The sequence below is a fragment of the Centrocercus urophasianus genome, unplaced genomic scaffold (genome assembly GCF_019232065.1).
Source record: "Centrocercus urophasianus isolate 14NV4802_14NV808 unplaced genomic scaffold, USGS_Curo_1.0 seq_22, whole genome shotgun sequence".
Lineage (NCBI taxonomy): Eukaryota > Metazoa > Chordata > Aves > Galliformes > Phasianidae > Centrocercus > Centrocercus urophasianus.
Genome location: NW_024884778.1, coordinates 14,667,897 through 14,683,973, shown reverse-complemented (window position 1 = coordinate 14,683,973; position 16,077 = coordinate 14,667,897). Strand labels below are relative to the sequence as shown.

General features: G+C 39.6%; 1 protein-coding gene across 1 annotated transcript in view; it reads right to left on the bottom strand.

The window, feature by feature from the left end:
• Positions 1-209: 209 nt before the first annotated feature.
• Positions 210-16,077, bottom strand: part of EFCC1 (EF-hand and coiled-coil domain containing 1) — a 49,526-nt gene continuing 33,658 nt past the window's right edge. Inside the window, exons 4-8 of the mRNA XM_042823162.1 lie at positions 13,769-13,904; positions 13,276-13,438; positions 7,251-7,409; positions 4,290-4,359; positions 210-2,835 (exon numbers count right to left, since the gene is read on the bottom strand). Coding sequence (XP_042679096.1) covers positions 2,702-2,835; positions 4,290-4,359; positions 7,251-7,409; positions 13,276-13,438; positions 13,769-13,904 — 662 coding nt within the window. The 3' untranslated portion in view covers positions 210-2,701. The remainder of the gene's footprint in view (positions 2,836-4,289; positions 4,360-7,250; positions 7,410-13,275; positions 13,439-13,768; positions 13,905-16,077) is intronic.

Genomic DNA, 16,077 nt, shown 5'->3' with positions numbered 1-16,077 from the left:
TTTACAAAAGGTGATCTGTTCCCTGCAATGTGAAGCACTCATCTCTGAAAATCTAAGATCCACATGCTAATGAGAAATCACACAGCAAGGGCCATTCAAAGGAGGCATTTGTTATGCAGCCAACAGTGCGGGTCATAACTGCTCCCACATTAATGTTTGAAATGGTGTGAAGATAATAATGAGACATGATCAGGTATTTCTGTTTATTTGGTAAAAATTCAAACACTACAAAAGGCAAGATTTATTTATTTTTTTTTAATAAAAAGAAGCTGAAATCTGCTGAGGTAATTGGACTGAAGGAGGTCTCCAGAAAACCTAGGGCGCTGGGTTTGCTTCTCAGGATTTCTATACAGTCTCTCTTGAATGAATTCCAAATAATAAATTAAGCTGTGGAAGCCTACCTGCTTTTGAGGCAGAGCTAGAAGTTTCTCAGTTACATTGATCTAAAATCAGAGATTTATACAGCTTCGTATTAAATATTAATCAGGCCCAGTAACACTGAGGTTGACAGACTTAGTATAAAACATTGAGGTAAAAGTATTTCAGAAAATAATCAATTTTAAGGTCAATAAAGAAGGTCTTTAAAAAGCGCAATGCCTTATTCTGCCTCTGATTTACAGGATATGAGGGCTGCCTCTTGATCCATCCTGAAGAACATTCTTCTTAGGAAATACTGTAAGTTTGACTTGCTCCACATAAATTGCCTTTTGAAGTTAAAATAATCAGCCTTTTTTATATGCACCTGAATTGCTGCAGCAATGAAACATTCTCTCCAGCTACACTGAAAATTACAGAGGGAAGTGCAACTCTAAAGATTAATCAGGATATGCTGATGTATCAAAAATCATTTTGATATAGCCATTTCTAAGGAAATGAATTGAAGCTAACTTAACAAGATATGATTTAGGTGTTTCTTATGTCAGTTAAATGGTGTTTGTTTATTCAGAAAATCTTCCATTTATCTCAGCTGTTTGCTATTTCCTTAACACCAGCTTAGGTGATAAGTGGCATTTTCCAATTTCTGTTTACGGCTCGACTGCTGCTTGGCTGAGCTGGGCAGCACTCACTCAGACTGTATTGCTCCTCCCCTCTTTTGTTATTAGCACGTCAGTCTGCTTACATCTAGAGAAACAGATGAGAAGGTTAAGTAGAAACTTGGTGAAAAAGATACAAAAAGTATACAATTAACGTAGCACTATTAAGGCATTGTTAAGTATATATAATACAAGTACACATGCATATGTATATCTAGAGTGGATACAGTAAATATGACTAATTTGGATGCTGATAGAATCCTGCAATACATTAAGGTAGCCATAATCAGGCATGTACGTGTATTACAAACCTATTTCTGAAATGCTCCTACTGCCAAATACACACACAGATCATGCTTATCTAATAATTTCATGACATTTTCTCTCTTTCTGGGAAATTCCTAGGCATATATATATGAGTGCATTATGAACAAAAAGAAATAGAAATCCTCTTAATCCCCAAATTGGATTGTGGCATGGATCTTTTTTTTCATATGAAATCAATTTTCATGGAAAAAAAATTCATATATGCACAGTTCTGAATTGAATGGCCTTATTTCATCGCTGGCACTATCTCAGGCAAATAAATTCATATTCTTAGAAGATCTCCAGTGCATTTTCTAAACAACGTAAGTTCAACTGAATGGTTTAGGGACTTTGCTTCTTAATTTCTATGTTTGAGAGTTGAATAAAACAGTGAAAGTATTATGGAAGCAATATGTATTTTTCTTCCAACTCTGCCCCCAGGAATTATTTGGTTGCTGATTAAAATGACACCATGGTTAGGCTCAGCATTTTACTTTAATTTGTTTGCTAGTGGGGTCCATCTTTGTGTAAGTCCATTTGCACTGAGGGAAATTAAATGAGAAAACAAGGTCAGGTACTGCACGTGGCTTTTGCTTGTGCAACAATGGCAGCTGCTGCAAAGTGAATGTTTCAGTCCTTTCCCTTGGGCTGGGGAGCAATGTTGTATTATGCCTTTTCCAAGAAGTAAAATGCAAATTTTAATATAAAATCTAAGCCTTTTGTCAGCAAGGGCTATTGTAGGCATCTGTGTAATTGCAAATATGAAATTCAGCATAGTGATAGCAAATCTATCTTTAGCATTAAATAAAATGAATAACTGAATCACATATACAGACGCACACAAATATATTTTATACATGAGTCCTTAAGACTTGCACTACTGGCATACACTTGAGTGTATGTTTTTAATATAGTCATTTGGTTACTTGTGTGTTACAGAAGCAGTTTACTTGCCACTGAATACATAGGCAGACTTTTGCTTTTGAACTGAGTTATGACAAAAGTTAGAATTTGTGCTCAGGCAGCGCATAACCAGGGCTGTAAATCTACATGGGTCAGGTTGATGTATTTGGAATTCTTTTTATTTGGTTAACCAGTTCAGTTCCAGGTCCACTGTGCAAGCGTGGCTAAGCTGCTAAGTAAGGTAATGCTCTTTAACTTAAGGGAGGACGTGATGTTAGCTGACAAACCAATGCTCTTCCCAGAAATGGCAGACGTTTGATATCATGGCTTTATTATTCTGTTGCTCTTCTCCATTACTGAGCTACTTTGAATTTGACAAATCTTATTCATTCATCCCATCTTTGAATGAATGAGAGCTGTTGCTCAGTTGGTTGTGTGGCTGTAGCTGGCACTGCTGCTCAGCAGGAGATGACCAGTGGGTTAGACAAGGACTGGCGACTCTGAGCCTTCTCCAGAGGCTGGCTTTGTAAGATTTCACAGGCTGTCAACTCATGGTAAAGAGTATCTAGGACTTCAAACAGGTGGGCTTTTCCTTTAAAAAGAAAATGGCAAACATTATCATTTGAACAAAGACAGAAATTTGCACTTAAGCTATCATAACTCAAGCTGTCTTCTTTACAGGTACCAGTGCAAGTAGTTAAAACAATATCTACATTCTGAGATCAAATGATAAATTCCCATTTCTACAGAAAAAGGGTCTGCTTTCTTTACTATTTCTCTTGCTTTACTCACTGCTTGTTGAGTTCTCATGTACTTGTATAAAAATTACTATTTTGTATCACAGTGAAAAGTTGCTCATCCAACTATCCACTTACTTAGTCTTGTCAAACATGTAGGAAATGTTTGATTCAGAGACTTAGGAAAGCTGCTTAAGTCACATTAAGTGCGCAGTCAGAAAATGGAAAGCAGAGAAGGTGAAGAGCTTATGGCAATGGTGATACAGAATGTACAGAGAGCTTCATAAGGCTACTTCAATATTTAACTCATTTTAGAAAGCTGAACTGTGCTGCAGTTACAGAGGGAGGTAGTTTGTTTCAGCAGCATCATTCAGAGTCACCACTCCCCTGCAGCATGAGTAGTGCCTTTGGACATGTGTAGTGTGGATTCTCCTCTTGTGTTTGACAAGGCAATACCTGATCTATAGGTCAGATACAGTTTCTTTCTGTATGGGTGTCTTGGAGCCAGTTGCTGCACAGTAGTAACAGCAAGGCTTTGGAACAGAAAAATCCAGGATGCTTTGTATTTGTTCTTCCTAAATCACTGTTACTAATATTCTCCAAAACCAAACCTTTGGGCCACATCTACTCTTCTATAATCTTGTCTTTGATTACCATCTCCCTGTTAAAAATCCCCACAAACCATGTTCTGAAACTTGGTACAGAATGTTCCTTCTTTGAAGGTAAGTACAAATGCTCTGCTAATAGGAACAAAGTAATCAAGTCTAAACCTCTGGGTTGTGATCCCTGTATAGTTCCTACAAAGACAGCTCTGGTACACTGGACCATTGTCCAGGGAGAGGATATTGCAAGCTCAATTTTCATAAGGGGAAAATGAAAGATTATTAGAGGAGTTCAAGGTTGAAGCAGTTTATGAAAATATTTTTTTAATCCCTTGTTGTTGCTGCAGAACAAGAATACGACATGCACCCAGAGAGGAACCTAATAAATAGCTGGCTTACATATTCAGCGTCATGTTTTTGAATGAGGCCCTAAAGACATTAGTGGAGTACTGAACTGTTCCCCTACTGCCAAACTCCAATTACAATCTAGCTAAAAAATGCCATGGATGCTTTTCTGTTTCTGAAGTGTAGTAGACTAGAAAGCATCATTGTCTCCTCGTAATCTTCCTGGATAGTATTTCTTTCTCTCACCCTCTCCCCCAGCATTTGGAGTATTTTTTTCACACTTGTTTTTTCATTATCCAGTGTTGTTCCTAAAAGGACTATTTTCATCCTTCTTGGTCTTCATGCATGATTTACTTTCTTACCATGCTGGGGGTCATGACAGGATTCCAAAGTGCTCAGCAAGATTTTCCCCAAGGCTCGCTTAGATATGTTCTTTGAAAAAACAAAATAATATTATGGCACAATTATGTTCTTCACCAGTTTAAATGTAGGCAGTAAAATCTATGCACGATGTGTTTGCATTTGAAAAATCAAAACAAAACTGAATCCTGATGATACAAGACCTGGTACTGGCTTTATTTTCATGCATTTTAACTTAGATACTGCTCTAATAACGGCAGTTTGTCCCCAGTCCCTTAATGTGGATGTAAAAAGAGAATCTGTAGTCAGTCAGTGTTGTTTTCTGAGTCTTGTGTGTGAACAAATCTAGATGGCAAGCAGTGTAAGCAGCAGGTGCATAATAAATGTTCAGGCCTCTGCTAAGCCTGTGTTGAAAAAGAAATGGTCAAATATTGTAGTGTTATCTCAGAAGGAGCTTCTCAGCCCCATCTGTTCTAAGATTTACTGGGGACTATTTTAGGTGTAGACAAATCAGAGATTGTTTATGCCATGTGGCAGGCCTGCTATTACCTTGAGATTGAGATGTAATAATCATTAGCAAAAGAGGACTGTAAAAACTACATAGGATTTGGACAGTCTGCTTTACTAATAGTTTTATATTAGAAATTTGTTGTGACGTTCATAATAATCTGGAAAGCAAACTCTCTTAATTTTGCTATCTAGACACTAATGCGTGCTTTATGGGAAATGGTCTTGCAATTATTTTAATTAACACTTAGAGCCTCCATGTCTACAGGGACAGATTGTTCTTGTTAAAACTTTGCAAACTGAAATTAGATGAAAGCTGTTCTGGAGGAAAGATGATGCACCTACCAGCAGCTCAGGCAACACTGCCACTGCTTTCTAAAGTCGGTCATCTGCCTTCTGCCTATCTGCCCCAGTGGGGCTGGTGCACAGTGAAAAAACAGGTTCACAGAATCAAAAATAACAGAATCACAGAATCTTAGGGGTTGGAAGGGATGTTTAGGGATCGTCAAGTCCAACCCTGCTGTTAAAGCAGGTTCCCTATAGTAGATTCCACAGGAAAGTGTCCAGATAAGTTTTGAATATCTCCAGAAAAGGAGACTTTCGTGGCAGGCTGGGATTACGCAGGATCTCTGCAACACATTGTGAGCTTTTAATACTCCTGACAAAGTGTGTTTGCCTTTGGAAAGTCATTGCTCTCTAGTAGATTCTGTTGCAAATGAGATACTGGGATGTTTGTAACATGAAGGAATATGTAATAAAAAAAAAAATGGCATTTAAAACTATAGTTACTCATGAATAAGTTTTCTTTTGCTTGAATTGTAACCCATTAGAGATTTAGGGGATCCTTGCTCAATTCTACTGGGAATGCTGTAAATCTCTTTGTTCATTGACAATATCATTGTCCGTACTCGTGCTATGGAAGCTGGCAGCATGCGATGGCTTATTTCTAGCAAAGATTAGCATTAAGTGCTACTATCACCAAGACATGGCACGCTGGGAGATGGATTGTCTCCTAAGCAGAAATGATTTGCAATAATATAAGTGACCAGTGAATGACATGTTGAAGTCTTGACACAGGAAGTTATTATGCAGGCTGCCACTCATAATTGTTACTAGTTTAATCCTCCACTGGATTGTTATTGATGCATATGTCAGACTAACAATATGAAAGGAGAATTTCCTTGTCAAGTGTAGAATAAGTTACCACATTATGAGATATTGCACTTGTTCCCTGGAGTCATCAGTGGAACATGAACATGCTCCTACCAGAGCACAGTGCTCATCTGAGGAAGCATTCTCATCTCACACAGATTAAGTAAAGCTTTGCTGAAAATTGAGGAGAATTCTGAATCATTATCCAAGATATTAGCTCCCAGCAGTACAGTATGGCTCCCAACATACCCCATGTTCTGCAGATTACCCAATTTGCCTGTCTTTTGGCTGGCCATTATCAGTCCCCAAGAAAGAGACTGAGATTTGTTTTCTAAAGGCTTACCACCCTGGCCGTGTACTTCTGTGATGTCCTTGTATGCACCTTTATAAATCCATGCTTGGATTATTAATCAGATAAGAAACTTCTCACAGAAAAATACAATATTGGTATATAAGAAGGGGTATTTTTAATACTGAATCAATGCTATTGTAGGATGCAGTTTAAAAAAGGCTCCCAGCTTTTTCTTTTTCTTTTTTTTTTTTTTTAAATTTTGCTGCAGGCTTCCTAAACTGCTGAGGAGAAGCTGGACTCTTATTCAACTACAGAACACTGACCTCAGGTTCAGGCTCAGGTCTTGGCCTCCATTGGTGCCAGGAGCCCGTGCTTTGCAAAGGCAGGATCCCTCTGATCAGCTGCTATGGCAAGGCAGAAGATGCCACTGTGCATGGGTGCTGTACAGCAGGTAGAGCCTGAGCCTGAGCACAGTGTTGCTGGTGCTCCTGGACAAGCTGTCATGGAGTGCTCACTTCCTAGCCTTCTACAACTTGTGACTTGAGACTGAGACATAAAAAGGTTTGTGAAAAAAGAGATTAGAGTGTTTTAGCCAAATTCTAGCCTGGAAGGCCACTTTCTGCTTACCTAAGTACTTGACAAATATTTTCACTTCCTTCACCATAATGTCATGTAATGTACTGAAGGGGATGGTGTTGTTGCTGCATTTTACCACACCTCCGTGCAGTCCATGCTGATATGTAATTTCAAAGGAAGTTTATCTTGTTTCCCCTAAATAATGAGAACCTGAGGACCCACATCCAAGGAGACCTCTAGGACTCTTTTTGAAAGTCATCCTGAGTAGTTTAAAAGTTTTTTGAAATCACTAGGCAGTTCCAAAGGCAAATGCATGTAAAAATGTTTCTTGGTGTAAAGGATTTTGTGCTGAATGGAATGTATGAATATCATTTTTTGGTTTGAAAAAACACTATCATAAGGAGCTTTAAGTTACTGGACTACTTTCTTGCCATACCAAGTCTCGCAGCTGTTGAAGAAGCTGTAAAACATCCATGAGCTTTTCTTCCACCAGTGACAGCCTAACTCTCTCAGTCTCCAACATCTGTAGCTCCATCTTCAACATTTCCGTTTCCTCCACCTTTTGCTGCAGTTCAGTTAGCAATGGGCCTTTCATCTGGATAATGACACAGGAATTAAAGCACTGGAGCTTTTAACTTTCTTGCCTAACAATTGCAAAGCTGAATTATCCCCTTTATCTGGTAAATGTTAGTTCTCTTGAGAAGATTATCTTGAAAAATACATTTCTTTAATGTACTACATAAAGAATTAATAATTGCTAGGAAATGCATGCTTCACACTTGCACATAATGGCAATTCATTCAAGTTCGGATGCTAGCAGATCATTCTAGATCTTGTAAGTACTGGCTTTCCTACTTCAGCTTTCTAACACTTTGCATTCCTGTGGTCCTCTATAAAACATAACTGATTTGTGTTCCCTCACCAATGTCGTTGTGTTTTGGTCTTGCAGCTTCTCCAAGTCAGTTCTCTGTATATTCACTGAAACAGGAAGGTAATTACCCAATTTCTTCAAAGTATTTTGGCTGAGGGAAAAAAAGAAAAGTCCTACAGAATGATTTCCAAGATTCTGGTTCTGCAAAACACTGGCACGCTTTGCAACTAAGCACATAAAGGTCCAGATTCAGCAAGACTTTAGAATGATGTACAGAAATTCTGCACAGGAGTGGTCTTCTTAGATCTGGACCTACCAAAGCTGAACCAATCTGTAAGTTTTCTAAACCTGCCTGTGAAAAAAAATGTTTAGGATTTGAACATTACTTTTTAATGCAGAACTTAAGTGACTAATACTGTACTAGAATGCCACTGCACCTTTTGAAAAAGTGAATATCTTTGTTTGCCACAGACCCACACCCACTGCAGATGCATTGCTAACTTGAGCCTGGAAAGCATCCTCTGGAAACTATGACACTTATATGTCAATTCTGGACCTTTGAGAGCACTGACAGATTTCAGTTTTATGAACTTCATTTCCCACTCGTTGCTGAAACCAGCATTCTGAAATTACCAGTTTATGAAATTTCTTGTTGCAAATAGAATCTAAATCTGTTTATTAACATTACACTGAAAATCAAAATCATGTGAGGTAAATGCTAAGTTTGCTGGCATTTGTTTGTCATCTTTTATCTTTATTGCAGTTTTAGGAGTATTTACAGAGAACCAGAAGGGCTGCAGACCTCAATATATGCAGTACTTAATAGATTTTATTTGTGGAGATTTCTATCCTAATGGATTTTTAATAAATGGGAAAGAATTTCAGTTCCCTAACGCATAAATGTCATTAGAGTAAAAAAATAAATTAGTCCCTGATTCACAATGAGCCTTGCAGAAGGTTTTAGTTTCTGACAGTGCTAAAAGTTGGCTGTTAGTTGGCACTTATTGCTCCATCAGATGCAAATTTCCCTGTTACATTAACTCTCTGTGTGCTTTGCTGTGTGAGGCTTTCCAGCTCATCTGAGCTATGCATCTCAGAACAGCTACAGAAGCTTGAATCACTTAACCTGGCCCATCTGCAAACAGTGATTTCAACATCACTGTCTGAACACCTTTTTAGACAAAGAAACTAATATTTTCCTGTATGTTGAGCCAACTTTGTTACCCTAACGTGGCAGCAGTCTGACTGGGATGCTCTAGAGGCTATGTGAGGCTTTCATTGAATTAAACAGAAGGTTTCCTTTATTACATTGCAGAAAGCCTCTGCATTGTAAATGCCACCTGCCACAGATGTTCACTAAACACAGGAAGTGGTTATATTTCCCTGTAGAGCAGAAACAGTCATACAAAGTTACACAAAAGGAAGAAATGTCATTATTTTTATGTGGGAAATGGACTTTCCAAAAATGCAGTCAAACAGATGCTCATGGAAATTGGTAACTGGTGCCCATCTATCCTGGTACACCCTGCCAGGTCCCTGTGCCCATACCATCATGTTGCCACTGCTTTTAGCTGCTGCTTTAGTCGTGTTGGCTTGTAGTTAACCTTTTTTCTTAGCTGTTTTAGTATAACGGTCTTCTTGTCCTATGTAAGCATGCTAGTTTCTGGATACTGTTATATTTACATACATTTGTATGTATGCATATGTTGGGTTTTTTCTCTCATCTTATGTGCTTTCAGACAGTAGCTCAATGTAGTGTTAAAACATTCTGACTGCTTTCCCTAGATAGGTTACATCTAACAGCTGCTGATAACTTAACATTTGCAAACAAGAAAATGATGATTGTAGAGCACAAGCTATTCTTAAAACTTAGATAATGAGGAGGGGTGGTGAATAATTGGGTTGCAGGGCTCAGAGGAGTGGGCTGTGTCCTGGGTTCTACCCAAGTCCCTTAGCACAGCCCGATTTTGGATCTGCGCCTTGGTTGTGAAATGGAAATACTACCTTGCCAAATGTCAGTTTTGAGAATAAGCCGTTTGCTGGTAGGTGGTACGCTTAAAAAAGAGAGAGAATGCTGCAGGAAAAACCTGAGCTCTGGAGTACAGCACGCAAATAAAGCTAGAATAATGAATAAGAAGGATAATGAATAAGAAAGATGTGGAGCTCTTGGAGAGGATCCAGAGGATGGCCACTAAGATGATCTGAGAACTGAAGCACCTCTCCTGTGAGAAAGGTTGAGGGAACTGGGCTTGTTCAGCTTGAAGAACAGAAGGCTCCAGGGAGACCTCAGTGTGGCCTTCCAGTACTTGGAGGGAGCGTATAAACAAGAGGGGGAACAGCTGTTTGTGAGGGTGGACAGTGATAGGACAATGGGGAATGGTTTTAAACTAAGACGGGAGGTTTAGGTTGGATATTAGGAGGAAGTTTTTCACCCAGAGGGTGGTGAGGCACTGGAACAGGTTGCCCAAGGAGGCTGTGGATGCCCCATCCCTGGAGGCATTCAAGCCCAGGCTGGATGTGGCTCTGGGCAGCCTGGGCTGCTGGTTGGCGACCTGCACACAGCAGGGGGTTGGAACAGGTGATCATTGTGGTCCTTTTCAACCCAGGCCATTCTATGATTCTATGATTAATTAGTCTGCAGAAGTCCCTGAAGGACTGCATTGTATTTTCTACTGAAGTTAAGGAGGCTGTCATATTAGTCTCATGTTTGCCAGCAATGAAGCTGAGAAAAGTTTCCCAGAACAGGAAGAAAACAGCAACAAAACTCCAGAATGAAGTGATGAACTGTGCTGTGCAAACTATCTTTTAAATCAATTCACCCTCAAAGGAATGGAGGGTGGCCAATGTAGCACCAGTTTTTAAGAGATGCTGCAGAGATTTGAGGAGCAGCACGTCGCCTTGGGAGTATCAGTTATGCTGTCTGGCAAATTGTCAGGAACTGTAATGCACAAGGGACTTGGTGAATATGTAGACAAACATAAAGAAGGAATCCATTAGATATATTTGAGAGCGTGTATGAATAATGTTAATTCAGATGAGTGTATTTTGAAAAAATAAATAAAAGTTCTTCTCAAAATAAAAGTTTTGAGAAGATACATAGCCAAAATGTAACTGGACGCACAGTGATTAAAAGATGGGGGTTGAGCACAGAATGGCAGACCCAGACTGGAGGGTCAGCATTCACTAGCAAGGATCTCACAAAGATCTGATTTAAGACCTGAGCATTTTCATTAATTATTTCGAGGAGGAGTGAACATCAAAGTGTTTGTTTGCTACTGATACGTTTTGAGGGGGTGGGAGGAAGGATGTAATCAAAGCTGTCTGCAAAGAATTACTGCTGGATTGCATGAAACTGAATAACTGCAATAAAAGAGCAGAAGAAGTTCAATGCCAATATAGCAAAATAAGGCATATAGGAAAGGTACACCATGTCATAAACATGCAGTGATGATTACTACAATTCAAGGAGATCTAGGAGAGCTGTAATCTCCTGGGAATAGCTCTGTGGTCACCAAAGATCAAAAGGATATTTGCTAGGAGCTATCAGAATAGGAAGTGGGAACAGAACAGAAACAATAATTATGCTGTGATGGACTTGTATTCAGCTTTTCTCATTCAAAAAAAGGGTAATAGAGCTTGAAAGGTACATTGAAAAATAAAATAGAATAAGGGAAGGAATGGTTTCTATACAAAGAGAGCTGAAGCAGGCTAGGAGTAGTTGGTTACACTCACTGCAAAAGACTATAAGCTATTTTTCCCAAGGAAAAGAACTAAGTAAGAGTGGATGATTCAGCGACGGATTTAAAGTGAACAAAAACAAGTCCTCAAAGCTTGTCTCTTTGTAACTAATTTGTGTGACTCCTAGCTGGGAGATACCAAATGCATTGCCAGCGAATGAAAGAGGATGTAGAGAAAGTAGATGTTAAATAGCTCCAAAACTGGCCATTAAACGTGAAGCTGTCAGTGCATTGTCTGGTTGAAGGTGCGTCTGTTCCCTGTTCATTGGAAACCAGGTGACTAATACCAAGAGGAAAATTCTCTGTGCTGTTCTTCATTCCTTTTCTCTAAATAACCACTGCTTGTTGCCATCAAGCATGTGAGGTTAGAATGAACTTTTCATTTGAACCTGTATGACAGATCATTAATTACTGTCTTCTAATTAGACTGACAGTTTTAAAGGGATCTTTTAGAGAAAACCATTGGCATTTCTTTACAACACAACACCTGGCAGCATCTCTCTGTATTGTTAGAATTTGGTCATATTTTCTCCACCCGTTGTGCCCCTGTCCTGACATCTTCCTCCCAGGTCTTCAGTATTTTTTTTTTAATAGTTCAGTTGTTTGAAAGAAGAACTTTCAAGACATGAAAAAAATTCACCCTGGTTTTACAGTGTTAGATTGGATCAGTTATTAATCAGTGTTTGAGAGTGTTGCTTTGCACTTGCCTGCCGAGTTTCCTTGTTAGCTTTGCTGTTATTTGTCTATTCTTTCAGCCTTGAGCAAGTCCAAACAGAAGTACATAGAGCAACACATAAAGTATTTTTTTCAGGTCAGTAAAAGCGTTTTGGTGGTTTGTTTATTAAACCACCAAATATATTTATTTGCAAATCAGATCTGAGAGAGCATTTCTCAGTCTTCCAGTTCATGTGGCACTGATTACAAGGATGGTAAACGTCTTGGCAGAAATTACTTATTACTCTTCTGCTTGTATTGCAGCAAAAAAAAATACCAAAAGCTGTGCACGAGATACAATACTGGGTAAGTAAATGTAAAGGACCTTAAGAATACATTTCTACCAGGCTCAAAATGACTAATCCTTCTGATTTTAAATTTACATTGCAATGAGTCAGCAATCTGTCTTATTTTGTTTCATAGAAAGATTGATAGTATTTAAATCTATGTCTTTCATTTGCTGCCATTTGCAGGATTCAAAGTTACATCACACGGGACTATCAGGATGCTGCACTGAGGCTTTGAACTACTATGGTTACAACTTCTGTTAAAGCAAAGATGAGCATGCTGCTAAACCTGGGAACTATTTTTTGATTTACAAATATGCTAGTTTTAAGTCTCAGAGCTAGCCAGACTAACCTAAATGATTTTCTTTTAAGGATAGAAAAACGGTGAATATCTGCATCTCAGTCAGCTGGAAGGATTTCTTGAAGTTGTTGTGCTCCCAGAGGAGTAGGAGGACACGAAGTGTGCATCATCCAGAGCTGAGGGACCACTGACAGCTGCCTATGGTAATCCTGTTGTTAGCACGTTGCCCTTTGGGCTATAGCAGCACCTGTCCTAAAAACACTATCAGTGAACATCTTAGGCCAGTTCAGTAAAGAATGGTATTTGAAGAGCTTGGGTTTGACTGCAGCTGGTGCACATTTCATACTCCAGACAAATGGAGGTTCAGGTTGGAGCCATGCTGAAAATGCAGGTGGCACGGGAAAGCATGACATAGTTTTGCAAAAGAGTAGCAGAGGGAGAAATGCCAGGGAGAGAAAGTGAAAGGGTTAGAATAAAATTCATATGGATACAGGCGTAGCCACTTAAAGGTACAGAAGCAACTGCTTCAGCATATGCTTGGCACCTGTTACCTCCTCCATATCTGTTTCCAGTTTCTTCACCTCGTGCCCCTTAAGCTCCAGCTGCTCACAGAGCTGGCTGATTCGCTCCTCTAGCTCCTCAGCAGCTTCATAGCCATCAGCACTGCTGGTCTCCAAGTAAGTCAAGAACTTTTTCCGTTTTTTTTCATCACATCTATGAGTATATATATGAAGAAAAAAGTGAGTGAAAACTCATGATGATCTGTGTTTTAAAAATATATATAAAACAACATCAAAAACACACAAAAAAAAACCCAAATCAACCTTCCCCCAGATCTTTTGGCAGAGCAGGCAATGAATAGGTCCCAGCTGATGCTCATTAGGATTAGGTGTGAGCATTTAAGTCATTGTTTGCCCCATGCTGCACATGGGCCTGCTGATTTTGGTTCTACAAGATTGCTGCCTCTTACTGAAGCCACAGTGCCCACAGATCACGAGGGAACATTCTCAAAGGGCTCAAGTAAAACAAATCTCAGGAACATACCCACTGCCACAGCAAGGGAGCTTGGCCACTATTTCCTTTACATAGGTTGTCTGGGGCTGCTGGCCTCCTGCCCACTTCTCCTCCTCTTCATCAGAGGCCGCCTGGCCCTCCACTGCCCGGAACAGCTGCTCATCTGCTGAGAAATCAAAGCTGCTCAGCTGCAAAACAACCCCAATGTACCACAGCTGTGACAACTGACACTGGTGAGACAGAGGTTTAAATTGGTTGAGTAAGGCACAGTACTGGGTCTTTCCTCAACTGTGGAAAGAGGCTTAGAGCTTGGGCAATGTCATCTCAGCAGAGATTATTATTTTAGGAATGCTGAGCACTTCAGCACTCTCTTGCAGGGTAAAGTAAAGGTTTCTTTACTTTCATTTAAGTGTGAATAGATGATGTATTATTAAGGAGCACAATTGCCTTTCACGTATGAAATTGAATATATGATCTTCAGCAGGTATGAAACTGTTGTATTTGTTAGGGTGGGCTTTTTTTTTGTTTGTTTTTCACCTTCCAAATGTGTATCTGGAGTGCAAGAGTTTGAATTAATTTTTCTCTGATTTGTTGTCTTACTGTTTTTTATGGGGAGGGTGATTTACATTTGACCTGTAGGTACCAACCTTCGGTGCATCTCTGTAATGTAAACTTAATGCCTCCTCATGTGCCAATATGTTACTAATGATGTGCCCATAACGTGTGTATGCATACATGTACCGCTTCAGAAACACTTCAATACTTTTTAAGCTGTACATTAGAAAAGCCGTTGCATTTATGTCTTGCTTCTACTCCAAGAAGGTATTTGCTGGATCCCGGGAGGCTCGCGCTGCTAGAGCGGACGCAGCGCTCCATTGCGTGCCGTTGGAGCCCAGCACCGCGCCGTGCTGCTGGCAGGAGCCCCTCCGGGGGGCAGCCGCGCTCCGCCATCGAGCCCGGCAGCACGCGGCCTTCGGGCGCTGCCGGCTGAGGGCGGGCGGCCCTGCTGCCTGCTTTGCCTTCGGTCAGGTCGGCACGTGTGTGTTAATGACGTTTCGGTTCCAGTAGCGTTCAATAAGTTACTGGCTGAACACGAATAAACATTCGGGAACTAATTCCTTATGGTTTTTTTTTCTTTATAGGCATTTAAAGGGATAATGATCAGAGTTCACAAACACAGCGAACACAGCACTATGCAGCCACTTCAGAACTTCAAACTGGTATGTGTAATCCACTGCATTCCTTTTGCACCTGGTTATTATTTTTGCTAGCTGATAGTCGGGTTAGGTTTTTAAAAATAAACAAAAAGTGTATGAACCTCAAAGTATTCTCACACGTATCTGAAGAATTCCCAATACTTTCCCTTTCCTATGTGATAATTTCCTCTGCTCTGTTTGAAAATGCATGTAGGAAAGGCTATTTTAGGCATCCCTCATGTAGGTTATGATTAGCAAGTTTGGAAGCCAGAAAGGAAAAGGCCAAAGTTATTAAGTATCTCTCTTTATGTAAAGGCAGTATTTTAACAAAACACTTCCATTCCTAAAATCACAGAGCACTTTGTTATTATGCCACTTAAGCAGTAATTTGTAACAGTTAATGCAGAAAAATCTGCACAATTCCATTGATCCAAGTGCTCTTCTGCTGTGAGAAATTAATATTTGTTAAAGTGTAACTAAAGATTTCTGAAAATATCTAGATTCACACACCTATTGTATCTGGCTTTATCCCAGACATCCATCCTTTCTTTTTTTTTTTTTATTTGCTCAACTTTACAGTTTTGTCCTGACTCATTTTTCTTCTCTGGCTAACTTATTTGAGAAACTTTTGTTAGAAAGCTCTCTGAACTTGAACTGTGACATATATCAGATGTAGAATCTATCTTTGAGCTGGCTAAGTGCCTGATTTAATAACGTTTGTGTATGCAGGTTCATTTTGTAAGCCTAGCCAAATGGAGAACATGCTGTAATGCTGTGCTTATGTTTATTGTTTTTTTTGCATCCCTGAGCAGCTGCTTGCCAATTCCATTACATACCCCAAGCCTAATTTTACCATTACAAATAGATCTCTTAGTCTGTGGTAAAGATGTGTTATTACTTGCAGTTGATCTCAGGTAGCTGTTCTTCACATCTTTGAATGAGATGTGTTGAAAATCACTGAATTGAATTGCAGCTGGATTTGCTTTGCTGTTGCTGTCTACTTGGCATTGAGCAGGAGGTTGGGAGAAGTTTGGCGTTGTCATAAATGTCTCTAATGATCACGGCAGTTAAAAGCCCTAAATCCTAGTCTAGGTCAGTTTCAGCAAGAGCCAGTCTAAGCAAACCTGAGGATCTTAGAAGGCT